Here is a 20,269-nt window from a genome sequence, read left to right on the forward strand (position 1 = left end):
CCCCCCTAGGGTACTTACGATTAATAAATTAATGTATGTATGAGATAGTGGGAGGTACTATTCTCTCGTCCCTCAAATGCTTATTTCCTGCATCGGGTAGCTTAACATCGTAACTCATTCGTTCACATATAAAAGCTAAAACGTTCTGATATTTATTGATTCAAGAATCTTATAATTATATGAAATTTTTCTTTTAAACTTTTTTATTGTCTTTAAAATTTTGTCTTTAAAAACAGAATAATGGATGAGAAAGAACATATACATTTTACATTAGAATCTGTGCGTAAATTGATAATGAAAGATGAACCTAATGTGGAAATTACTAGTTTGGAAGAAGAATTTGGTTCAGGAAGAGGTGATAACTATACATCCATGTTATATCGTATTCGAGCAAAAGGTCGAAAACAGATAAAAAATAATGAATGGATCAATTATGAATGTGCAATAATTTACAAAGTTTTACCGCAATCAAGAGAACATCGTGAAGCTTTTAAAAGTGAACTACTATTTCAAAACGAAGTAGCATTTTATACACATGTATGGCCTACATTAAATAAGTTACAAACAAATGATAGAAAAGTTTTTAACGGCGTTGCAAAAATATATGCAGCACAAATTGATTTTATCGCTATGGAAGATTTACGAGAAAGAGGTTTTAAAATGGCAGATAGAAGAAAAGGACTGCAACTTGAGCATTTGAAACGAACATTGAAAGCTTTAGCAGGTTTTCATGCACTGAGTTTAACTCTTAAAGAAACAAGGTAAATCTAATAATAATTTCTTTTTCTTTTTTTTCCTATTTTTTCTATTTTTTTTATTTTTATATTGTATTATTATATCTATGTATATGTTTATATATTAATATATATCTATGGATACATAAGGCCAGAGGAATTTGCAAGACTCACAGATCCAAGTGAAGGTAAAGGTATCCAAGAAGCACTTTTTCGAACAGAAAATGAAAATTGGTATCGTCAATACTATCAAGTTGCTGCTAAGAATGCTATCAGAATGGTGTCTGATGGTCTTCCTTCTCATATGGAATCCAAAAGAATCGAAATAATGGAAAAATTACGAGCATTTCTTAATGATGATGTATTTTTTCGCACTATGAGCGAATTAGTTGCTATGCAAGGGCCCCTTACCGTTTTTTGTCATGGTGATTGTTGGACTAATAATATTTTATTTAAAGACGATTTGACTAAATCAAACGAGGAAGTAAGTATTATATATAAATAATATTTATTATCATTTAGTAGTAAAGTAAAAAAAAAGAAAAAAAAAATAAAAATATTTTTTTTATGTATATCATTATATTAAAATATAAAGTATTTGTTGAGCGTGCATGTTATTTAATTTTATATTATATAAAAAAAACCAAGAAATAATGTTTCTTAGTATAATTTTATTATTTATTAATTATTTATTAATTTTAAGATATTCAGCATATTATGATTTTTCTATTTTTTATTATATGTCTTGTACAAGTATTATTTTAATAATATTAAAGAAAAACATTCTTGTAATTCATAAAATTTCTGTCAAAATAAAAGTTGTTCATATTTAATAAGTCATTTAGTTTTATTCAGTTTTCAAGTATTATGCATACTTGATAGTATTAAATAAATTATGTTTTCTTATCATGAAATAGGATATTTTTATAGATTCTATTCCCATATTGATTAAAATTTATTGAAATAAAAAAGAAAAAAATAGACATAAGTATAGTGTAAAAATATATATCTTATCATTTTTTACTTCATTTGCGAAGTAAAAGTAATACGAATATGAATATTAAGATATATCAAATTTCAATTATGTTAACTTAGGGAATAGAAATTGGAAATATTACAATGTAATTGGATCAAATCTTAAATTAATTATGATTAACATTATGACTTTACAGGTTGTCTATTTAATTGATTTTCAACTAACTCGAGTTGGTTCACTTGCCCTTGATCTTGCGAATTTGTTGTACTGTTGTGCAAGTGGAGAAATTAGACGAGCGCACATGACACAACTTCTTCAACATTATCATTTCCATCTAATGTCTTCATTACATACACTTAATCCAAAACAGCCACCAAAAGATCCATCTGTGATGTGGGAACTGTAAGTAATATTGCAATATGTTCGTAGAAAGAAGAAAAAAAATGTAATTGAAAAATTTGTTAAACGAATATTTTTAAAGCACTTTTAATCTTACTATTCATGGTATAGATTAAATGAAGAAATGCGACGATGTGGCCGATTTGGCGTAGGTCTCGCATTGGATATTTTACCAATTAGTACATGCGAAAGTGAAGAAGCTCCAGATTTGTATGAAAAATCAAAAACCAATAAAGGAAAGGAAAATACACGAGCACCACCACGAGAAGGAGCTGAATGTGCTCGACTTATGACTGATTTAGTTTTGGAGCTTGTGCATAATCATGCTTTATAGATTGAATTATAAAAAATCTTTATAAATACTATTTTAGAAAATACCTTTGTTATGTTATTATAAAGTAAATTAATTTTAATGTAATGTACTGTTTAATATAATGATATTAATTAATATAATAATATTTACGCGTATTAAAAATTATATAAATTTCGATAAAAATTTGGCATTATATAATGCAAAATTTCGTCCAAAATATCTAATTATATTAAATAAAAATAAATAAAACAAACATTATTCAATATTGTAAAAATACTTAGTATTACAAATTTTACTCATATTTTTTTCTACGTATATTTTCATATCATATGCTTTATCAATATCTACATTTCGTTATTATTATCTTAATTAATAACTATAATTTATGAATATAATATAACTCACAATTTATGCTTGTTGTGGAGGTGTATGTGATGGTGGTTGTTGGGCTGATGCTTGAGGGCTCGGTGGTTGTTGTTGTTGTTGTTGTTGTTGTTGCGCAGTAGGTTGCCATGCAGGATGTTGATTTTGTTGTTGTTGTTGTTGCTCTTGAGCTAAACGCTGATGTGCTTGTTGTCTAGCTCTAAATTCGGCTGCTTTTAATTGTTCCAAATGAAACTGTTGTCTTTCAGTAATAAGTTGTTGTCGTTGATATTCAAGACCTTCACGTTCTCGTTCCATCGTCGTTTCCAATTCTTCAAAATGACGTAATTTAATTTCTAATTTCTTCATTTGTGTTTCAACAAGCAGCGCCACCAAAGCTTTAATTTTACGTTCTTCTACAGCTGCCAAATGTTTTGCTTTAACGGCAGCTGCTGCTAATGCTGCTGCAGCTGCAGATTGAAGCTGAGCATCTCGCACCACCTATATGATAATGAAAAAAAAAAATAAATGAATGAAATAAATGAAAATATATTTTATATTATAGAAATATTTAACAAATATGAAAATAAAATAATTATTCACCTTATCTCTCTTTTCTTTTGCTTCCATAGTTTCAGCATCCATGCTTGATTTTGCATCTTCTTCGGTTTCTTTCAATTCGTCTTCCTTTTTTGTTATGTCCAATTGACTTTGATCTATTTCAGGTTCTTTAGGCTTTTCTTGTTCTTCCTTTTTCATTTCCATAGAAGCTGTTGTTGCCGAATGTGGAGATGTAACTGTAGCGCCTGTAGTTGAAGGTGGTGCTGTATCATCAGGAGGTTCGGGTGGTCCAGTCCCAGCTATACCTGATTGTGCTAATCCTGCAGCTGGATCAAACTTACCTAAATAATTCGAAAATAATTAATATAACAAAACTTCATTTTATTTCAATTATTAATAGAAAATTATAAAAAATTTATAAGAAAATTACGAAGAAGATTAATTACCATCAGAATTAGCACTAGCTTGAACATTTCTTAAATGTTGATCTAATAAAGCAGCTGGTACTTGATCTTTAATAGCTGCAAATTCTTCCATAGCAGCTTTGGCTGCACTTGCAGCAACTCTAGGATCAACGACTGAAGCCAAAAATGCCACAGTACTCATAACTGGATTGCCAGCTTTAGAAAATGGTACTGGTTGATAAGCTAATGGACCCAAACCCTCTGGTCCACTTTCTTCTAAATAAGGATCTTCTATAGGAAGTCGTAGAAAATGCAAGATACATTCATCCTGTGTTCTCGAACCAACATGTTCACAGACTTTATTCCAATCATCTTTGTGTAATTCTAATCCTTCTAATAGCAAAAGTGTTTCTTGTTCTGTCCAATCACGAGTAGCACCGGCAGCTTGTTTGTTCTTCAAAACTGCCGGTTTTCTCGAATACTGATCAATTTTTAGCCCAAAATTTGCCATCACTCCAGCTGAAGTTTTCTCTTCTGTTCCCAAACCGGATGATTTCTTTTCTAAATCAAGTAATGTTTTTGCGGCTGAAGGTTGTGGTGTTTTCGGAGGATTCGGATTAACTGGAGCTAAACCTGATGGAGTATCTGATAATACATGGAAATGTGATGTTGGAGGTGGACCCATGGGTGTTGGTCTTGATTCTGCATCCACTTGGTAATTAATAAGTCCCCACTGTTCCAAAAATGCATGTACACGCATGATTGCGCATACATCTCCTGCTAAATTACGCCTACAAGCAGTCGATGTAATATATTCTGTAGGATTTAATCTATAGGTATCGATCATAAAATTTCTGTATGCAAGATAAATTTCTGGCGTTTTAGATTTATTTTTACCATTAAAAAATTCAGATAAAGCTCTTTTTTCAATAGTATGAATCGAATTATAATCAAACCAAGCAGAATAACTAGGAACAACAATATGATGTGTTTGTTCAGTGACATTATCTTCTGGTTCATCTCCTTTACTCCCTTCTCCTCTTTCTTTACTTGCATCTCGTTCTTCTCTATCTTGAGTACTTTGAGAACTTCCTTTATCTCCTTCCATAGGTTCATCCAAATCCGCCATATTACCAGATTTAAGTGGTTGAAGTTCATTATCTTGTTTCTTACTACCTGTTGTCGTTAAAGTATTGCCACTTGTTGGAATATTACCTTGACCAGTCACCGGCGGATTCGTAGGAGTAGCAACTACTTCTACAATTCGAGGTTCTGCTGGTGGATCTTCCATTCCTTGAGTGAGATCGTCTTCTTCTTCTCCACCACCGCGAGATTTCTTCGGAGTCGCAAGTGATGATGAAGATGAAGTTTGAACACCTGATGGTGCTCTTGCGCTTTTACGTTTTCCTGGTTTCGGTGATGGACTAGGAGATCGTTTTCTTTTTGGTTTTTTCGCTGAAGGGGGAGGATGAGACGGTTGAGCCATTAAATCTTCTACCGAAAGTCGGTATTTATGTATTTTCTTTTGACCATTTTCATCTATTTCATAGTCTTCTTCGTTCATCCACTCGTTATATTGATCTAAATCTAATGCCCATGTTGCGGCTACTTTGTATACTGATTTCATGTTTGTATTTGTAAGTGTACCTTCTGGAAAGTCCCAAGGAAGATCTAATGTAGTCCAAGAATCGTAACTATCGGGAAAATAGTACCAATGAAGAAGAACAGATCTTTCTCGTCTCATACAAGGTCGTGCGTATTCTTCTTCCATAGGATCAACTGGAGGATAAATTATGTGTGTAGCATCTGTCTCATTTTCAGAAATACTACCTTGATGTCGACGAACTGCTTCTTTCACTTTTGCAGCTGTTGATTTATCTACATCAGGTCTCACATATACACTTGGTATAATCATACATCGATTCTGTACCAAAGCTCTTTCAGCAGCCATTAACATTTCTACTGTTCTATCCATACGAGATCCTGACTAAAAAAAATATTTTTGTGTATTATTGTTAAATTATATTTATAATATCATACTTACTTTTCCAACAGGGAAGTCAAATCGACGCCATCCTTGTTCTTGTTTAAAACGATATGCAGTAGCAAGAATATGACATAAACCACCTCCTGGTTTAAAATCTAAGAAACATTTCATCTAGAAAGTTTATAAATAATTTAATTATTTTTTAAAATAATATTTAATTGCATAAATCAATAAATACATACAGGAAGTCTTGTCATTGGTGGTTTTGAAACATTTTTTCCTAAATTATCTTCTTGAAATTGCAATAATTGCACTATCAATGTAGCTAAACTTTTATTAGTTGGAGGATCCGTTTGGACATACTAAATATTATAAAAAATAAAAAATATTATATGAAGAAAATATTTTAAATTATTAAAATATAACATATTATACATTTTTTATACATACATTATATTGAATAAAATTGAATTAATTATATGAGTATCATATAAGAGTATATATATTATTTATGTAGTTTTATATATATAAAAAAAAAGATAAAATAAATTATTCTTTGCAGTAAGTTAAAAATAAATGAAATTATAAAATTTTTTAAGAAATAGATAAAAACTAATTCATATTAAGAAATGCTAACATATTATACAAACTAATAAATTAATTGTATTATTGGACGCCGGGCATTTAGATATACCTTTTTGCAGTTTTTCAAAAGCCACTGTTTAACCGCATCAAGTTGTGTAAGAATTTCCTGGGACTCAAAAAATTTTGTATTGGGTCCACCGTCCTTTTTAGGTCCTAACGCGAGCATCCTTTACAAAATTAGCTTTAAAAATTATTGGATATGATACAAGAAAGAACACCGCGTTTCTTGCAAACATGACACACCTCTGAAGTTGCTTCGAGCCATATTATTCTAATATAAAAATATTTTGATTTAATCGTAAATTTTTTTCTTCTAAAGAATTTAAAAATCTTTTATAACTTATAAATAAGTATTTTCTAATAAAAAAACAAAAACATATTTTTATTTTTCATATATAACCTTAACTGATAATATTTACTGCTAACCACGAATGAAGCAGATAGTGGTTTCTCAATTGGCAAACATGATTTTAAATACGATGACTCGAAATTATTTGATAATCTAACTTCCTTACTATTTCTTCACAGTACTAATTATATTATAGGTTATAAATCGAATAAGATTGTTATTATATTGAATAATTATGTCTGATAAAGAAGATATTGATATTAATAAAAAGTTCGAAGATTTATTATTTGCCGAAGAAAATGCCCAATACATAGGTTACAAAGAAGGTTTTGAGGTTGGCAAAAAGCAGTTGGTAAATGGATTTCATTTTGGATATCACAAAGCTAGTTTGTTGGGTGCGCAATTAGGATATTATAGCGGTATTTTGGAACAATATTTAAGTGCAAATAAATGTAATTTAGAGAAAGGTGTTTGGATTGCAAAAGAACTTTTACAAGATATTTATAATTTTCCTAAATACAATGATGAGACAATAGATATATCAAAAACTATAGATAATATTAAATTTAAATATGCCAAGTTTTGTGCATTAACAAAAATATATGCGCCATATCCAGAAACAGATAAACTTGATTTTTAATTATGCAGAATTATGATTGAATAAATATAAAATCAAATAATATTCTTTAATATTTTGATTTTTTTATTATTTTTATAAATAATAAAATAAAATATATCATTTCTAAGAAAATTTATACAATATTGCATTAAATTAAATGTAATATTACATGTATACATGTATACATATAGTTATGTATGATAAACATTTTGATAAAATTTTATATTTTATTAATACTTATCAAAAATTAATAAATTGTCATATAGTTGATTTTATTACTGAAAATTTATGGATGACATGTTTACCAGAAACATTAAGATTAGAATTAGAAAAGAGTGAATTGAATTGGATTACTTGGGCAGAAAATGACAATTTTCCTATGCTAAATAATTTTATAAAGTTAGCAAAATCTTTATCTTTGCAGTCATGTTCTATAGAAATAAATTCAGAAGATTTTGCAAACACTTTACCTTATATTAATAATTCAAATAAATGTATATATAAAAATATTAAGATAGAATTTATAAATGCAAAGAAATTACATGAAGTTGTATCCCTTGGAAACATTATTGGGGAAATTGCAGCAAAAACAAATAATTTAGTAATAGATGCTGGTGCTGGCAAAGCATATTTATCAACATTTTTAGCAGAAAATCATAAAGTACCTGTACTTGCAATAGATTCTTCACAATTATGTAGCAATGGAGCAATCTGTAGGCAAAAAAAATTACAAAAGAAGTTGATGCTTTCTCCAATGCTGGTATTAATAATATTTAAATATACATTCAATTTTCGTGAAAAAGCAATATTTTACATATAAATTATAGATAAATTATATTTTGTTTTAGATACGTTATGTAGTTGAAGAAATAAATGATAATACTGATTATATAAAAATGATAAAACAAAATTTTTGTGATTGGAATATAAATAAAAATCTTATATTAACTGGTTTACATACTTGTGGTTCTCTTACTGATTCAATTATTAGAACATTTTTAAATACAAAAGATATTAATATTTTGTGTATAGTGCCTTGTTGTTATCATTTGACAAATGAAACATTTAATAAAAAGATTAGTTTTTCTAAAAATGCTAGGATGTTAGCTCAACAATCTGTTGAAAGAACTATAAAGAATGAATTTGTACCTTCATCATTATTCTACAGAGCAATTTTACAAGTGATTTTTCATTCCTTAGGTATATTTATTTTTATATTAATTTATACATATATTATACATTATACATTATTATTCTTTTTTTATATAGTACACTTCACTTTTCTTTTTTTAATAGGTATTTATAATGCTAAAGTAGGCCGTGGAGGACCTTTACATGATTTTCCAACTTATGCTTTGTGGGCATTCTCAAAAATTGAAATAGATTTAGAGAAGGTAATAAAATTTTTATATAGTAGATGAATATTTTTTTTAAATAGAATTCTTATATCTTTAGATACCATCACGAGAAAAATTAACGGATACATTTCAATTTTATGCACATTTAATGAAAAAGTTTAACATATTCCAAATGTTGAGAATACACATTGGTCTTGTATTAGAGGCAGCTATCATGTTGGATAGAATGATATTTTTACAAAAGAGCAATCAATGTTCTAAATTTGCGATATTACGTTTATTTGATCCTATGTTATCTCCAAGACGTTATGGTATCATTGCAGTAAAATAATAATGAAAAAGAAGATTTAAGAATGAAGGAACAAACAATGTCAATATAGGAAGAATAATTTTAATATACTTATAAAAAATTTTCATATACAATATGAGTAATTTAAATGTTATATATTTCCTAATAAAAAATATTTATTAAGAGTGAATTTTATTATCTTCTAGATGTAAATTTCTTAGTAATGAAGTTAAGTGTCATTGATTTCAGCAGATTGAAGATAATCCATAACAGACGAATATCCTTCTTCTTGTGCCAGAGGAGCTAAAATTCCAGTAGGAGGTAAACCATTTCTTGTTCTACATATACTGCAATTACATAAACCGCGACAAGGTGGACAAGCCCAATTCTGTAAATTTTTTGCAATAAAATAATTATTGAAAAGTAATAATTATAGAAATAAATATATGCATATAAAAATATAAAACATACAGGATCCTTCAATGCGTCAATGGCATTTTCACCATATCGTCCTTTTAAACAAGGTCCGCAAAATTGACCTCTTAGTCCAACACATTCTCCTGAACGACATACTGTTTTTGTATCCAATGTTTTCTGTCTACATTGATGACAACAAGTTCCATTTATTTTACAATATTGTTTTGAAGAACTTTTTTCCGCAATATTATTTAACATTTCATCCGTAATTTCATCAACGGATGGTATGTTATCAGGATCGTATGGACTTTTATTTACATTATAAACTCGTTTTTTAGTTATGTCATACGAATCATCACTATTATATTGTTCTTCCTCTTCGTCTACATCACAAACTCCTATCTTCATTAAATCAATTGATCGTTGAAAAGGTTTTGCCCATGGAAATAAAACTTGCAATTTAGGTTTATTGTTTCTGGATTTAATTAAATCTTCCTCATATTCTGAAATATTGTGTTTAATTTGATTCCTTGTTCTACTTCTGGTGTTATATCTCTTACGAAATTCAAGTTTTACATTCTTAATTCTAACAGTATTATCAATAGAATTAGAAATAGTTTTACGTCTTTTTTTAGGTGGTTCATTCTCTGAATTTTCTACATCTTTATATTTTTTATCCAATTCTTTTACTTCGTCTTTTTGTTTTTTAAGATCTTTAAAGAACTCTGCAAACTATTTTGTTAAATATTAGCATGATTAGTTATATATGATATAGTTGATTATATAGTTGATTAGTTATAGGTTAGAAATTTAAATTATATACAAAAGTACTTACGACGGCATTTCTTTCGGCTATATTTCTTTTGCGTAATTCATCATAATCATTTTCACTCATGTTAAAAATTTAATTGATAAATCAATTTTTCACACGGAGTAAATATGTACATTTAAAATATTAGAAACGAATAAAATTTGTTTGAATCGTATCACCGATGTCTCGAACTTTTATGGCGTGTTAACAAATTTGGCGGGAAAAATTAGTTGGTAATTTATATAGATTATTATAATATAAATATAATTATTATAATATAAATATAATTTTGAGAAAAATCATAGATATATTTTCAATTATTTATTAGTTCATATTTATTAGAGAATCACTGAATTATTTTAAGACGAAAATTATAAATTTATAAATATTTATAAATTTTAAGATAATTTTTTTTATATAAAGAGATTAGAGATTGTAATAATTAAAATATAATATTTTTATAATACTTTGATAATATTTTTATATTTTTTATATTTTTATATTTTTATATTTAATATTAAATTATAAAATTTATATATAAACGTGTTTTTTATTTATTATTATGTAATTGAAACTGAAATATAGGAAAGAACGTAAATATGTTCAGTATACGATTTATTATGATTCATTCAATATTTCGACAAATCTAAATGATACAATAATTAATTAATAATTAAAAAATGTTTCAAAAAATTATTTGATATATTATTATATAACATTAATAATATTTCTATGAATATATAGAAATTATATGAAAGTCAATTTTAATATTTTAAATAGAATTATATAATTTTTATTGTACTTATCAGTATAGTTTATATTTTAAAAAAGTACTATTTATTTATATTGAAAAATTTTTAGTTTGAAAAATATTGAAGTTAAATAAAATTTACCATATGAAAACCAAGAAACATGCGAAGCCATATTATTTATGCTCTTCTTTCATATAAAAAATTTTTTCATATGAAGTTCAAGTTATAATATCTTGTTAATTTTTAATATCTTATCAATATACATATTACTTTGTGTTTATTATACAGAATGTGAATATTTATCGTTTTGAAATATATAAGAGAAGAATAATCATAGATAGAAATTATATTCACATCGTAAAATCTATTATGAATTATAATTTATTTGATATAAATAATTATTAGCAATGAATTTTTTTTTTTAATATTTTATAATATACCATAGTATAATTAAAAAATTTTAAAACTGTTTTGTATTGGAATAAATCGAGGTTACTGAATGTACTTGATATAACATCTATCTACTTATCATATTTATTTTCAAATACAAATAACCTGGAATTTTGGACTCAAATAAACGAGTAACTTTCACTGTTGATAAGCTGATATAACAATCGTTTTTTTTATCTTCAATATGAAAAGTGTATGTGACGTAACATACATATATATATATATGAATGAATAGAATAAGAGTAAAGAGTAAGATTATTAATCATGTATGATGTATCTATGTATACATCATATCATATCGTACTTTTTATTTGACACCTGTTGAAAAAATCTAATATGAAATAATTTTTAGAAGAGTGAAAAGAATAGAAAAAAAATTGATTCAGATAAAGATAGATTCTAGAGAAAAGAAAGAAAAATAGTTTCGAATAATCGATTATCGGTATATCGATTATTGGTAACATAGATTTCATTAATACAATCGATCACCGGTTTTCACAAAGATAAGGTCTATCTATATAATTCAAACAAATGTGAAGCATCGTATTGATGATAGTCTGTTTTCTTACATCGATAACACAATACAATCGTGATAATTTTTCTAGTAAATATTAATATTCTTTTTGATAATGTTATTTTTTCTAAATTCTTATGTATTCAAAGGAAAAAAAAAATATATAGATTTGGAACCAATTTCTCAAGTAGATAGGAATCATAATATACATGAATCCGTATCTATTGTCGGATAATACATTGATATATTGCGAGCACACGAGTTCAATGTTGCCCCATATTAATTTGCAATAATGACCTAATATTAAATTGAATTTTGGAAATAACGATTTAATTTTAATCATTTATTATAGCCAAATAAATTTTTTTATCTCTGAAAAGGGAAGCGCATGTACGGAAAAATGATATATAGAAAAATTAATACGATATCTAAAAAGAAGAAATATCTTTTCAATTTACTATATCAGGTAATAAAAATTATTGAATCTGATAAATAAACCGTAAATTATGATAACGATTGCGTAATTACGAAAAAAAAGCAAAATAATTTTCTATCGAGTACATTATCTATACTTGAATTCTGATCATAGGGTCATCGAACTTTAACATCGAAACAAGTTTTCGAACGCGAATTAAAATATGGCGCTCATAATTATGATCCAATTCCTATCGCTTTATGCAGAGGGGAAGGACCTTTTGTGTGGGACGTTGAGGGGAAGCGTTATTATGATTTTTTAAGCGGTTTCTCTGCAGTTAATCAAGGTCACTGTCATCTAAGAATTTACAAAGCTTTGACAAATCAAGCGAAACTCTTAACATTATGTTCAAGAGCACTTTATTCAAACACATTGGGAGAATTAGAAGAATACATTACAAAAATTTTTGGGTAAATGAAAATCTCTGTTAATATTCCAGTTAATATTACCAGTTATTCCAATTATTCTCGCATGTTTACACGCGATATCTTTCAAGATTCGAGTAGATTTAGGAGTAATCTATTCTTGAAATTCGAAAATATATAATTAAATCAAGTATCAAATTTTTAGATATGATAAATGGCTTCCTATGAACACGGGATTGGAGGGTGGTGAAACAGCTTGTAAGTTGGCACGAAGATGGGGTTATGATCGCAAAGGTATACCACATTATAAGGCGAAAATTGTTTTCCCAGAAGGTAATTTTTGGGGAAGAACAATGAACTCGATATCTTCTGGCTCGAATCCGACTTCTTTCCGTGGATTCGGTCCTTTTATGCCTTTCGAAATCGTTCCATTTAACAATCTCTCGAGTCTTCAAAAAACTTTAACAGATCCTAATGTTTGCGCTTTTATGGTAGAACCTATTCAAGGAGAAGCTGGTGTTATCATACCAAAGGTATACAAATATCATGATTGTATGTACTTGTAATCATTATAATAAAATTTTGCGTATTTATTTCATAAGGATGGATATTTAAGAGGAATTAGAGAATTATGTACAAGATATAACGTGTTGTGGATAGCTGACGAAGTGCAAACTGGTTTAGGCAGAACAGGGAAAATGTTAGCTGTGGATTATGAAAATGTGAAACCGGACATTTTGATTTTGGGTAAATCTCTGTCAGGTGGTTTCTATCCAATATCGGGTATATTGGCCAATGATTCTGTGATGTTGACTATAAAGTCTGGAGAACACGGTTCGACTTTTAGTGGCAATCCTTTAGCGAGCAAAATCGCTATTGAAGCGCTTCGTGTGATTTTAGATGAGAAATTAGCAGAAAATGCTGATAAACTTGGAAATATTGTCAGATCTGAACTTAAGAAACTTCCAACAAACGTGGTTAATGAAGTTCGTGGAAAAGGTCTACTTAACGGTATAGTTATCAATGATAAAATTGATATTGTAAACGTATGTTTAAAATTAAAAGATGAAGGTTTAATCGCGAAACCGACACAGAATCACGTAATCAGATTAATGCCTCCGCTGGTTATAACTGAATCGCAAATACGAGAATCTATGGATATTATTTCCCGAGTTATTAATCAATTCTCTAAATGATACGCATATACATATAAGTATACGTTTTAAATTTATGTATATATTTAGTAAATAATTATATATATGTTTTAAATTTTAATAAATCTTGTTGATGAACATTATTAAGTTACATTTTATCTTTTTCTTTTTTTCCTTCAAACCTGTTTCATCATACAAATACGTGGATCTTTGTGAAAATTGATCAAATTCAGACAACACGAGACGAAATTGAAATCAAATTGAATTAGAAACAGGTTTAAAGAGAAAAATATCGTTAAAAGCTGTTGAAGTTATTATCTACCATATGCATATTGAAGACTGAAAAATTGCTTGATTATAAATTACATACGTGTTATTAATAGCTTCGTATGATACGATTTTATCCTGTATTCTGTAATTGTTTATTCAGACGTTTGTCAGATGTCTTAAACTTGTAATCACATTATAAATAGACAAAAAGTTAAAAATTTAAATAATGAGAATCATTTCGTTTAATATGCATCATATATAATGATTTTTTATTATCAAATATTGAAAAAAAACTATTCACTTAAAAAGAACAAAGAATCGATAAATAAAAATAGAAACGAAAAAAAAAATATTTTATATTTGATAATTTCTTTCGATATTGATAATATTACTTTAATTTTCTTTTTAAATTTTAAAAAAGATCAATGATATTTTTACTAGTAGTAGAAAATTATTTTATTATTAAATAATCTTGAATTCGTTTAAACTTCATAATTAACTTTATTCTATTATAATAGCATAAATTACGATTATAAGTTTTGTTTTCATCGTTTTATATTCTTGTGAAAAAAATAATAAAACAAATAAAAAAGATAAATGATATTCGTATTGTTTCAGATCAGATTATTATGATATAATTGTTTGCAATTTTTCGTTTGGTTTAATATGTTGGTGCTGTAATAAACAATGTCCCCCGCTATTTTATTATCAGATACGAGATTCTTCAGCTATATCACTTGGCACTTATTTTAAATCCAAGAGACAATATCAAATTATATCTTGTATAGATAACAAGTATACAATTCCCCTACTTTTTCTCTTCAAACCTTGATATAAATGCAAGATGGACTTCGAAATTGAATGCAGTGAGAATAGAATCTCTATCTTAACGAGTCTTTACGAATCATTCGAATATTGTCAAAATGAACTCGACTATGAGATTACGAATCTTCGGTTTAACCAAAGAAGTGAACTTTAAAAGATCTTTGAATACGCAAGAGTTGATCGAACGTGACAATAAATATGGCGGTGTACATTTCAAACCACTTCCAGTAGTTCTCACTAAAGGTGAAGGTGTCCATTTGTGGGATGTCGAAGGAAAACGGTATCTCGATTTTCTGGCAGGTTTTTCAACTGTTAGTCAAGGTCACTGTCATCCACGCTTGGTAAAAATAATGAAAGAACAAGTGGAAAAGCTTACTCATACATCCAGAGCTTTTTATTCGGAACCTCATGGTGCATTAGGAGAATATTTGACCAAACTTTTAGGATGGGATAGATTTTTGCCGATGAATACCGGTATGAAATAAAAAAGAAAACATTAATAACAAAAAAAAAGATAAAAAAGATGAAAATATACGGATTTATATTTTTACAGGAGTTGAAGCAGGTGATACCGCTATCAAAGTGGCTAGACGTTGGGCTTACAGAGTTAAAAAGATACCTACGGATCAGGCAACCGTTGTCTTTGCGAAAGGCAATTTTTGGGGTCGTTCAATAGCTGCGTTGTCCGCATCCACAGATCCAAATTGTTACACCGATTTTGGACCTTACGTTCCTCGTTTTGATAAAGTGCCGTACAATGACCTCGACGCTTTAGAGAAAAAATTCCAGCAGGATCAAACAGTTTGTGCGTTTATGATGGAACCAATTCAAGGAGAAGCGGGCGTCGTAATACCTGATGTAAGTTATTTTCATATTTTATGAAACTTGTATATATGTATACATATATATAAAATAATAAAAGTTTTTCAAAATATTATTATTATTTATTAGGATGGTTATTTGAAAGGTGTACGAAAATTGTGCACTAAATACAATATATTATGGATCGCAGACGAAATTCAAACTGGTTTGTGTAGAACGGGTAAACGATTAGCAGTAGATCATGAAAATGAACGACCAGATATTCTCATATTGGGAAAAGCATTGTCTGGAGGAATGTATCCTGTTTCTGGTATTTTAGCGGATGATCATGTAAGAATAATCATGTATCGATATAATTATTATAAATATATTAATCTAACTGAAAATAAAAATTTTTAATTTTATTTATTTCGATTATTTTAGATAATGTTATGCTTGGAAACTGGCACTCACGGTAGTACATTCGGTGGAAGTCCACTTGGTAATAGAGTGGCCGTAGAGGCAGTTAAAATTTTGGAAGAAGAAAATCTTGCAGAAAATGCGAAAAAACTTGGTGAAATTGTTCGTAAAACATTAGAAAAACTTCCGAAAGATATAGCGACAGAATTTCGAGGTCGTGGTTTGTTGGGTGGCTTGGTAATTAACAAAGGTATTTAATAATCTATATATTTATAAATCTATATATTTAAAATAACATATATCATATATCTATTTCACTATTTTCTTTTTCGAATATATTTTACAGATTTTGCTAAAGGCTGGGATATTTGTTTGAAATTGAAAGAAGCAGGTTTATTAACGAGACCCGCTCATGGACAAATATTAAGGATATCACCTCCGCTCGTAATCACAAAAGAACAACTTGAAGAAGGTCTCGATATAATGACTACCGTCCTTAGAAATTATAAATGAACTTACCTTTATTTTTGTTAAAATATCAAACTTCTTAAAACTTTAAAAATTCTTATTCGAAAATCTATGAAGAAAATTAACGATTAAAAGGTTATAAAAGTATATTTATGTAGAATTATATATTTGTAAAATGATATACATACATATAAGTCATATTTACATGTAATTACCCGTGAGAATCGTGTCTTTTCAAATGTCTCGTAAGACTAAATGCTTGTGAAAACAATTGATTACATTGATGACATTTGTATGATTTTGCACCATTGTGTAAAATCAAATGTCTCTTCAAATGATTAGCTAATTTAAATCGTTTTCCACACAATCGACATTGATGTTGCCTAACAGTTGTATGGGAAGCCTCGTGATTTTTCAAGTGACTCGACTGTGAGAAATGCTTCCCACATATTTTGCATTCAAAAGGTTTTATCTTTGTGTGAATTCTTATGTGTTCCGCGAGGTTACCTTTCTGAACGAAACATTTATTGCAATATTCACACTTATGAGGTCTCGTCGTTTTGTGCGTTCGTAAATGAATCTTTAAATTGTAATTACGACTAAATGTTTTATCACATATTTCACATCGCATCAAATCTTTGCCAGTATGAAGCCGCTCGTGAGCTTTAAGATTTTTCAATAGACGGAATCTCTTCTTGCAACTGACACATTCAAAAGTTTTGTTTTCTTCGATTCTCATATCGCTATTGCTACTCTGTTTATGTGTTTTTAAGTGTTCCTGTAAATAAGATGGATAAGAAAATATTTTATCACATATTTTACATGGATGTACATTAATTTTCGTGTGTAATCGCATATGCGCGTTTAATTTGCTCTTTGACGAATATCCTTTCTCGCAATTAGAACATTTGAAAGGTTGCTGACCAGAATGCGATAATTGATGCGTTAACAATTTCGATTTTTGTGAAAAATATTTAGAGCATATTTCGCATTTGTATTTTTTTATCTGTATATGTTGTAAATTTTCTGAATGTTGCTCGTTTTCGATTTGTTGTTTATTATAATTCAAATTCGAAGAACATGATTGATATCTATTGATATTCTCCCTGTTGTCGATGCGCTCGAGACTTTTCGCAAATTTTATCGTACGATAATCAGTTATGTTATAACTTTCCGAATCAGATATTGCGGCATTTCGTATCCGTTGCGGGCTACCCTCTCGAACCTCGTCTCCTAAATCTATATTTTCGGGAAAACCCAAATTTTGCATTTCGTTGTTATCATTCGTTGCAGATCTATGATAAGATAAATTCTGAATAGAATTTCCAACAGAATTAATCGATCTTTCGTAACTTAAATTTTGTGGAATTTGATTAGAATTTTCACAGATATCTATATTTTCATTATCACAGGGTACTTCTATGTTCTCCGAGTTGTGAGTGATACTGTGACTCATTAATTGAGTTCTATTGGTAAATGTGCGATTACATAAGGAACAGTGTAGAGCACACGCTGCACGACTAGGGTTTTCTCCATTTATTGGAATCATTTGCATCATATTTGACCTAATCAATGGAGATGATTGTGTATGCTGAAGATTTTCATTAGTTAAACAATTGGTACTCAGATGACCAAAGTTAAAATTTAAATATGAATTTTGCGATTCTACTATATGCATATGTTGCATAGGTATATCGTCTTGAACAAAGGGCAAATGTGATCTACTATGAGCACAGAATTCTTGATAATTTGTATATATTGCTCCACAGTCTATACATTTCAAAGTCTTATGAGAATTTTGAATAGATGTAAAATTTTGATTATGTTGATATAATTTATAACTAGATACTGTTGCATATGAAGTCAAACCAGAAACCTACAAATATTCATAATATATTTGTATTTCAAAAATAAAAATTTCTTTTTAAAACTCAATGATACATATACATATATTATTACCTTTAAAAGGGCTTGTCTTAATGCTCTATCTGCTGCTCGACATTGTTCTCTATATAATAAAGCAGATTCTGCTCTTGTTACACAACGATTACACATTTTTTCTGGAAGACCATCTCCCTGCCAAACCTGATAAAATATAAATTTTAATGATAAAAAAAAATTCTTATGAAAAAAATTATGAATTCGACAAAAATATTTGTTACTTCGAGACATGAAAGAGATCGTAATTTCGCAGCAAGGGATGATTCAGCCGGTCCCACGAATAAACAAACCATTTTGTCACCATCCTCTCTTAAACATGTACGGCATAATTTACCGATGTTTTCGCTGTCAATTTCTTTCGTAACGATAAACATTGTTATAATCTGACAAGTAACCTCAAAAGTTGACACAAAACTGTCTCAATTGATAGGTTAACATTTTGTTTTGATTTACAAGTTGCGCCATCTTTTTGCTGATTCAACAATAGATCATAGATGTCGCTAAGCAATCAAATTTGTTTTCATTAGATTTCTTTATAATAAATATTACTAATAATAGATGTCGTTAAACGATCAAAATTATCAGTTTCCTTTTATTTAGTTTTTTTCGATTTTCATCTGATCCATTTTGCGATTATCTTACGAAGTGCGAATTTTAAATTGATGCAATTTGGAAAATATAGATATTGGTTACAAAAGAAAAAGGAAATAAAAACGAAAGAAAACAAAATAATAAAAATAATAAATATAACATGAAGATAGAATTTTTTAATAAAGTTTATTTATTTTATAAAATTTATATTATTTATTTACAATCAATACAAGAAATAAATAATAAATATGCAGATAAAAAGATAAACATATATACATACGATAATGTAATTGCATGGAAACTCAAGTAGACAGTCGTCTAAAAAGTTAATAGAAAAGAAAATGACGTACAATCGATCATACACACTATGTACAATTTCCATTCAAAACTGTCTAAAACGATCAATGAAATATATCGATAGTGAATGCACAACTAGTAAACTATATTCAACATTGTCGTTGTCGGAAATCTAATATTTCATTTTTATATTTATTCATCGTAAAGCTATGTATGTTTTATAAAATAAAAGAATTTTTATAGATTAATCATAATCTGTTATTTGCGCTCATAAAAAATTCTTTTAATGAATTTGCTGATTTTAATTACATTATATCTTTGCAAAATAATGTTGTCATGAAAAAGTACATTAACAGATTCAACAATTAGATTCAACAGTTAGAATTGTTGCAAATATTTCTGTAATTTGCTTTCTGGATTATCCTTTCTCTCTTCCCCTTTCCCCTTCTGGGATGATTTCAATCCTCATCCATTAATTCTATCGCTAATGAAACGCGCGATTTAATTACCTATATTGGCGTGATAGAAATTCAATAAATAATATTACCATCGATAAAATATGGGCGATTAAATAAATAGCAGACTGTCGCCATGCAATATGATCAGAGAAATTTTATGATATAGTCAAACGCAACTCGACATGTAATCATCTATTTTATACTTTACTTATATATATATAAAGGTTTAATCTTTAATTTTGAATCAAATTTGAATCTGTATC

The 20,269-nt window shown here is 28.3% G+C and overlaps 8 protein-coding genes across 14 annotated transcripts; 5 read left to right on the plus strand and 3 right to left on the minus strand.

The window, feature by feature from the left end:
- Positions 1–240: 240 nt before the first annotated feature.
- Positions 241–2,559, plus strand: LOC122712963. Its single transcript, XM_043933043.1, has 4 exons — positions 241–761; positions 885–1,218; positions 1,907–2,112; positions 2,221–2,559. Exons 1-4 carry the CDS (start codon positions 241–243, stop codon positions 2,441–2,443), a joined length of 1,284 nt encoding a protein of 427 aa, XP_043788978.1. The 3' UTR covers positions 2,444–2,559.
- On the minus strand, positions 1,549–6,907 carry LOC122712961 (SWI/SNF complex subunit SMARCC2). Of its 3 annotated transcripts, none has more exons than XM_043933038.1 (8): positions 6,809–6,907; positions 6,432–6,653; positions 5,980–6,099; positions 5,795–5,908; positions 3,793–5,737; positions 3,389–3,687; positions 2,828–3,286; positions 1,549–2,110 (listed from the first exon to the last, which is right to left on the minus strand). In XM_043933038.1, the coding sequence occupies exons 2-7, from the start codon at positions 6,546–6,548 to the stop codon at positions 2,831–2,833; spliced, it is 3,051 nt and encodes a 1,016-aa protein (XP_043788973.1). In that variant the 5' UTR covers positions 6,549–6,653; positions 6,809–6,907; the 3' UTR covers positions 1,549–2,110; positions 2,828–2,830. The 3 variants fall into 3 exon arrangements, with proteins under 3 accessions (XP_043788973.1, XP_043788974.1, XP_043788975.1); XM_043933039.1 differs by lacking the exon at positions 6,809–6,907 and having other exon boundaries at positions 6,432–6,549; positions 6,626–6,780; XM_043933040.1 differs by lacking the exons at positions 5,980–6,099; positions 6,432–6,653; positions 6,809–6,907 and having other exon boundaries at positions 3,793–5,733; positions 5,795–5,894.
- LOC122712968 lies at positions 6,865–7,421 on the plus strand. The gene has a single exon (XM_043933053.1). It carries the CDS (start codon positions 6,967–6,969, stop codon positions 7,369–7,371), a length of 405 nt encoding a protein of 134 aa, XP_043788988.1. The 5' UTR covers positions 6,865–6,966; the 3' UTR covers positions 7,372–7,421.
- Positions 7,422–7,483: 62 nt separating this feature from the next.
- On the plus strand, positions 7,484–9,463 carry LOC122712965 (methyltransferase-like protein 25). Of its 4 annotated transcripts, none has more exons than XM_043933045.1 (5): positions 7,484–8,110; positions 8,199–8,550; positions 8,647–8,744; positions 8,806–9,136; positions 9,247–9,463. In XM_043933045.1, the coding sequence occupies exons 1-4, from the start codon at positions 7,520–7,522 to the stop codon at positions 9,037–9,039; spliced, it is 1,275 nt and encodes a 424-aa protein (XP_043788980.1). In that variant the 5' UTR covers positions 7,484–7,519; the 3' UTR covers positions 9,040–9,136; positions 9,247–9,463. The 4 variants fall into 4 exon arrangements, with proteins under 4 accessions (XP_043788980.1, XP_043788981.1, XP_043788982.1 ...); XM_043933046.1 differs by having other exon boundaries at positions 9,250–9,463; XM_043933047.1 differs by lacking the exon at positions 8,806–9,136.
- On the minus strand, positions 9,037–10,407 carry LOC122712967 (cell division cycle-associated protein 7-like). Of its 2 annotated transcripts, XM_043933052.1 has the most exons (4): positions 10,250–10,407; positions 10,038–10,146; positions 9,469–9,917; positions 9,037–9,385 (listed from the first exon to the last, which is right to left on the minus strand). In XM_043933052.1, exons 1-4 carry the CDS (start codon positions 10,307–10,309, stop codon positions 9,227–9,229), a joined length of 777 nt encoding a protein of 258 aa, XP_043788987.1. In that variant the 5' UTR covers positions 10,310–10,407; the 3' UTR covers positions 9,037–9,226. The 2 variants fall into 2 exon arrangements, with proteins under 2 accessions (XP_043788987.1, XP_043788985.1); XM_043933050.1 differs by having other exon boundaries at positions 9,469–10,146.
- A 1,934-nt stretch (positions 10,408–12,341) lies between these two features.
- Positions 12,342–14,022, plus strand: LOC122712966 (ornithine aminotransferase, mitochondrial-like). Its single transcript, XM_043933049.1, has 4 exons — positions 12,342–12,407; positions 12,531–12,826; positions 12,987–13,314; positions 13,384–14,022. The coding sequence occupies exons 1-4, from the start codon at positions 12,342–12,344 to the stop codon at positions 13,975–13,977; spliced, it is 1,284 nt and encodes a 427-aa protein (XP_043788984.1). The 3' UTR covers positions 13,978–14,022.
- Positions 14,023–15,059: 1,037 nt separating this feature from the next.
- On the plus strand, positions 15,060–16,868 carry LOC122712964 (ornithine aminotransferase, mitochondrial-like). The gene is made up of 5 exons (XM_043933044.1): positions 15,060–15,504; positions 15,584–15,888; positions 15,982–16,182; positions 16,276–16,501; positions 16,598–16,868. Exons 1-5 carry the CDS (start codon positions 15,129–15,131, stop codon positions 16,762–16,764), a joined length of 1,275 nt encoding a protein of 424 aa, XP_043788979.1. The 5' UTR covers positions 15,060–15,128; the 3' UTR covers positions 16,765–16,868.
- On the minus strand, positions 16,713–19,060 carry LOC122712962 (zinc finger protein 91-like). The gene is made up of 4 exons (XM_043933041.1): positions 18,882–19,060; positions 18,679–18,804; positions 16,908–18,595; positions 16,713–16,828 (listed from the first exon to the last, which is right to left on the minus strand). The coding sequence occupies exons 1-3, from the start codon at positions 19,032–19,034 to the stop codon at positions 16,931–16,933; spliced, it is 1,944 nt and encodes a 647-aa protein (XP_043788976.1). The 5' UTR covers positions 19,035–19,060; the 3' UTR covers positions 16,713–16,828; positions 16,908–16,930.
- Between the last annotated feature and the right edge of the window lie 1,209 nt (positions 19,061–20,269).

Source organism: Apis laboriosa, unplaced genomic scaffold, assembly GCF_014066325.1.
Source record: "Apis laboriosa isolate Shangri-la unplaced genomic scaffold, ASM1406632v1 scaffold21_cov150, whole genome shotgun sequence".
Lineage (NCBI taxonomy): Eukaryota > Metazoa > Arthropoda > Insecta > Hymenoptera > Apidae > Apis > Apis laboriosa.